This window comes from Lipotes vexillifer, unplaced genomic scaffold (assembly GCF_000442215.2).
Source record: "Lipotes vexillifer unplaced genomic scaffold, Lipotes_vexillifer_v1.1 scaffold182, whole genome shotgun sequence".
Classification (NCBI taxonomy): domain Eukaryota; kingdom Metazoa; phylum Chordata; class Mammalia; order Artiodactyla; family Lipotidae; genus Lipotes; species Lipotes vexillifer.
In genome coordinates, this window is record NW_006798798.1 from 6,446,502 (window position 1) to 6,452,149 (window position 5,648).

The 5,648-nt window shown below is 37.3% G+C and overlaps 1 protein-coding gene across 1 annotated transcript in view; it reads left to right on the forward strand.

The window, feature by feature from the left end:
- LOC103079840 (zinc finger protein 461) overlaps positions 1 to 5,648 on the forward strand; it is a 16,406-nt gene that overhangs the window by 10,525 nt on the left and 233 nt on the right. Inside the window, exons 3-5 of the mRNA XM_007471099.1 lie at positions 2,690 to 2,968; positions 3,197 to 4,102; positions 4,184 to 4,371. Coding sequence (XP_007471161.1) covers positions 2,690 to 2,968; positions 3,197 to 4,102; positions 4,184 to 4,371 — 1,373 coding nt within the window. The remainder of the gene's footprint in view (positions 1 to 2,689; positions 2,969 to 3,196; positions 4,103 to 4,183; positions 4,372 to 5,648) is intronic.

Sequence of the window (5,648 nt, forward strand, 5' to 3'; positions counted from 1 at the left end):
GTTCTGGGACATTCCAACATTTAGAGGTCAGGAAGTGGAGGAGAATTCATTAAGGGGAAGTGAATATAAGTAGAGAGGTAGGAGGATAACCAGGAGAATATGGTATACAGGGAGCAAAGGGATTGATCAGTTGTGTCAGATGCTACTAATGAGTCAAATAGAGTGTTGACTGGCATTTGAGCACTGATTTTGGTAAAGTAATTTTGTTAGTTACTTTAGCTAGAAATGTTTCAACAGAGCTATGGGAGTTGAAATATTTATTGGAGTGGATTACAGAGAAAGTGACTAACATACAAAGTCATTTGATATAACACAGAGTCAGGGAAAGGATGATCTTTTCAGTAAGTGGTGCTGATATCTATTGAAAAATAAGAATCTTGATTTCTACCTCACACTAGGTGGATTATAGATCTAAATATGAAAGGTAAAATAGTAAAAGCTTCTGGAAGATTATATGAGTATATTTTTATGAACTTGGGATTAGACTATCTTAAAATTAAGAATTTCTGTTTATCAAAACATAGTATTAAGAGAGCAAAAGGGCCAGCCCCAGAGTGGGAAAAGATACTTGCATTATGTAGTTGGTTATATCCAGAATAAATTAAGAATTCCTACAAATCAAAAAGAAAAATACAACCCAGAAACTACCCAAATGTCCCTCAACTGGAGAATGGATAAACAAAATATGGTTATCTGTACAATAAAATATAACTCAGCCATAAAAAGAAATGAAGTACTGATATGTGCTACAGCATCACTGAACCTTGAAAACATACTGAGTGAGAACAGACACAAAAGGTCACATATTGTATGATTTTGTGTTTATGAAATTTCTTGAGAAATTCAGAGACATAAAGCAGATTGGTGGTTGCTGGGGGTGGGGCGGGGAGGAGAATAGAACATGATCATGGGTGTGAGGTTTCTTTCTGGCATGATGAAAATATTCTGGAATTAGGGATTGGATGGTTGCACAACAGTGAGAATGTACTATAAGTTACTGAATTGTATGCTTCAAAATGGTTAAAATGGTGGATTTTGTATGTATTTATTGCCCAAAAAATTAATAAAAATGGACAAAACACCTGCATAGGCAATTTATTAAAGAAGATACCCAGTTGGCCAATAAACATATGGCAAAGTATTCAGCCTGCAAAATTACAAATTAAACCACAATCCAATATCACAACACATCTGCCAGAATGCTTAAAAGAAGATTGACAATTACAAATGTTGCTGAGGATATGAAGAACAGGAACTCTTTTAGAGTTTGATGGAGTTGTAAATTAGAAAACTGTTGCATAGTGTCAACTGAAGCTGAACAAATGCATATCATCTGATGCAGTATTTTCACACCTAGAAGAAAGGAGTCCTGTTTCCACCAAAAGAAATGTGCATGGATGTTGATAGTGGTACTAACCATAATAGCCAACAACTGGAAACAACCCAAATGATCAGGAAAATGGAAAAATAAATTACGTTAGCATAGAATGCTTTATGTAGCTGTTGGTCTCAAACAGTTCAATGGAAGGCTGTATTTGTTTGGATATAGGTTTGGCTGTATGTGACAGAGACCCCCAAATAATTGTAGTTTAAACTATATAGAGGGTTAATTTTCTCTTTCATTAAAGTCCAGGCTGGAGTGGCAACTCTGTTCTGCAAAATCATCTGTGACAGACATGACATCAAATGCACATTGCAGCTGGCTTTGCTGAGGAATCAGAAGAATAACAGATATAGGGTGTGGGCAAGCTTACTCTTAAAGTTATCAGGACTTCCCTGGTGGTGCAGTGGTTAAGAATCCGCCTGCCAATGTAGGGGACATGGGTTCGATCCCTGGTCTGGGAAGATCCCACATGCTGCAGAGCAGCTAAACCCATGCACCACAACTACTGAGCCTGCGCTCTAGAGCCCGCAAGCCACAACTGCTGAGCCAGCATTCCACAACTACTGAAGCCCACACACCTAGAGCCCGTACTCTGCAACAAGAGAAGCCACCCAAATAAGAAGTCTGTGCACTGCAACAAAGAGTAGCCCCCGCTCACCACAACTAGAGAAAGCCCATGGCAGTAACGAAGACCAAGGCAGCCAAAAATAAATAAATAAAAATTTTTAAAAATTAAAAAAAGCCTTCTCAGAAGCTACTACATAATACTTCTGCACTTCTTTAGGCAGAATCCAGTTACATGGCATATTCTGCTGCAAAGGGTCTTGGGAAGTGCAATGTTTATATTGGGCAGCCTGTTCTCAACTAAAAGCCAAGGGTTCAATCAGTGTACAAAAGGGGAATAATAGATGTTTGGGGACAACTAGCAGATATCACATAATCCTTTGGCCTGGTGGAGAGTATTAAAATATACAGACTCTTGTAGACTCTGATTCAGGTGATCTAGAATGTTTTGTAAGCATCCATAATTGCAACAAATTCCCAAGGTGATGCTGAAGTGGATCAAAATTTCAGAACCACTGACTTGACTTGTTAATTAACTCCCTCACTTTTCTTTCATGAGCTTTCATTTCTTTGCATTCTCCTTACTCTATTTTCATTCAATTGCATGATGGTATTTAAGAGCTCCCCAACCCTTTCATTTCTTATGTGAATTATTTTCAGTTCTCTCTCTTTTCTACCAGAGGTATTTCAATTCTCTTGTAACACAAAACTAGCAATTAAAATGTGTTTCTTATCTTTCAGACTTGGTGTCCAAGCGTGAGTCCAAGAAGTTATCTCCAAAAAGAAACATTTATGAGACAGAATCATCCCAATGGGCTATCATGGAACCATTTAAAAGCCATAGTCCTGAGAAATCCATTTTCAGAGATATTTGGGCATGCAAAAGTCAGTTTGAGAGACAACAGGGAAAACAGAAGGGCTATTTCAGGCAGTTTATTATCAACCATGAACACATGCCCATTTTTAGCCAACATATTTTGTTCACTCAGGAATTTTATAATAGACAGAAAATCTTTGAATGTAAAGAATGTAGAAAAAACTTCAGTTACCATTTATTCTTTAGTCATCACAAAACTCATTCTAAAGAAAAACTTTCTGTATGTAAGGTATGTGCAGAAACTGTTGATACATCATACCTTACTAAACAACAGAGAATTCAAAATAGTAACAAGTGCAATGAATGTAAGGAATGTTGGAAGGCCTTTATTCATTGCTCACAACTTAAACAACATTTGAGAATTCATAAAGGTGAAAAACACTATGAATACAAAGAATGTGGCAAGGCCTTTTATTATGGCTCAGAACTTACTCTACATCAGAGAATTCACACTGGTGAGAAACCCAATGAATGTAAGGAATGTGGGAAGGCCTTTATGCAGCGATCACAATTTACTCAACATCAGAGACTTCATACTGGTGAAAAACCCTATGAATATAAGCAATGTGGGAAGGCTTTTATTTGTGGCTTTCAATTTACTAAACATCTGCACCTCCATACTGGTGAGAAACCCTTTGAATGTAAAGAATGTGGAAAGACTTTCAGGCCTCGATCATCCCCTACCATACATCAGAGACTTCATACTCATGAGAAACCCTATGAGTGTAAAGAATGTGGGAAGGCCTTTAATTATGGCTCAGAACTTATTCTACATCAGAGAATTCACACTGGTGAGAAACCTTATGAATGTAAGGAATGTGGGAAGGCATTTAGGCAGCGATCACAGCTTACTCAACATCAGAGACTTCATACTGGTGAAAAACCCTATGAATGTAAGCAATGTGGGAAGGCTTTTATTCGTGGCTTTCAACTTACTGAACATCTGCGACTCCATTCTGGTGAGAAACCCTATGAATGTAAAGAATGTGGAAAGACTTTCAGACATCGATCACACCTTACAATACACCAGAGGATTCACACTGGTGAGAAACCCTATGAATGTAGAGAATGTGGAAAGGCCTTTAGCTATCACTCAAGCTTCTCTCACCATCAGAAAATTCATTCTGGCAAAAAACCTTATGAATGTAGTGAATGTGGGAAGGCCTTTTGTGATGGCTTACAACTTACTGTACATCGGAGGATTCATACTGGTGAGAAACCCTTTGAGTGTAAGGAATGTGGGAAGGCTTTTAGGCAGTGCTCACACCTCAAAAGACATCAGAGAATTCACACTGGTGAGAAACCTCATAAATGTATATGTGGTAAGGCCTTTAGACTTCATTCACACCTTATCCAACATCAGAGAATTCATACTGGTGAGAAGCCGTTTGAATGTAAGGAATGTGGAAAGACCTTTAGCTATCATTCAAGCTTCTCACACCATCAGAGAATTCATTCTGGGAAGAAACCATATGAATGTGGGAAGGCCATTAACCATGGCTTACAATTTAATGTACATCAGACACTTCATACTGTTGAGACATCAGTAAGTTTTCCTCTCTCCCCATCCTAGTCTAGTATCATGAAATTATTTTTGGAGATATACTTTTTATTTCTTTAAGGAAAATGTTGGTAAAATACTGAGTTTAATTAGTATTGATTTATTTTAGTAACCTTTGAACTCTTTCTTTTTTCAAGTGGGAAAATGGAAAAATTATTAAAAGGAAAAAAATTGCTCTGGTATCAGTGCTATTTCTGAATTATTGTAATGATCAGTACTGGAAATAAATTTTATAAAACTATTTGTTTTCACTGAAACCAGTGAAGTGGGCCAGAAATAAAATGAAAACAATTTCTTCCCCTCCCACAAATCCCTGAAATAACCAATATGTATGTGTGTTGCTTCTTCCTTTGTGCTCAAACATATCTGCACATATGAAGGGTTTATTGCATGTCTGTGAAAGGATTTACCCACTATAGTGACATATTTCGTGGTATTTTGCCCTTTACACTTAAATAATCATGGATATTTTCCAAGGTCAATACTGTAGATCTGACTCATTCTTTTTAAAGTTTCAGAATATTTCTACTATGGGATGTATGCCAGTATTTTGAGCCATTCCCTACTGTAGACATTCAAATTGTTTCTACTTCTTTTTCACCAGAAATGACCGTGCAATAAACATTCTTAGATTGTCATTCTTATGTTTCTGTTGGTAGATTCCCAACCATGAAAGTGTGTGTCTGTTCTGATGTTACATTAATTTTGTAGTTAAAAAAAATGGGAAATAAAAGCAGATACTATAAAAGTTCAAAAATTACCCAAAATAACGTGAAAATAAAATCTTCCCTAATATCTAGTCCTATAACCATCTGCTTTCCCTTGCTGTCACTTCTTTTGTATTCTTCCAGGAATTAAATTTTAAAAATTCTTTGGACAAAAGTGGATTAATCATAATCCATGATTCATGATGTTCTCATCAGTCCACATTTTAGCCTACTTTTATTTAATTTTAATGTATTAGAGGGATTTATAAACATTGTACCAACTATTTACTGCCTTTCTGCTCCAAATTCTCCATTGCCTGCTCTGCAATAATGGAACTCTTCTCTCTTGTTTATAACATTATTTATTTGAGTCCTATCTTTTTTTGTCTGTTTGTTTTTGTTTTTTATGCGGTATGCGGGCCTCTCACTGTTGTGGCCTCTCCCGTTGCAGAGCACAGGCTCCGGACGCGCAGGCCCAGCGGCCATGGTTTACGGGCCCAGCCGCTCCGTGGCATGTGGGATCTTCCCAGACTGGGGCACGAACCCGTGTCCCCT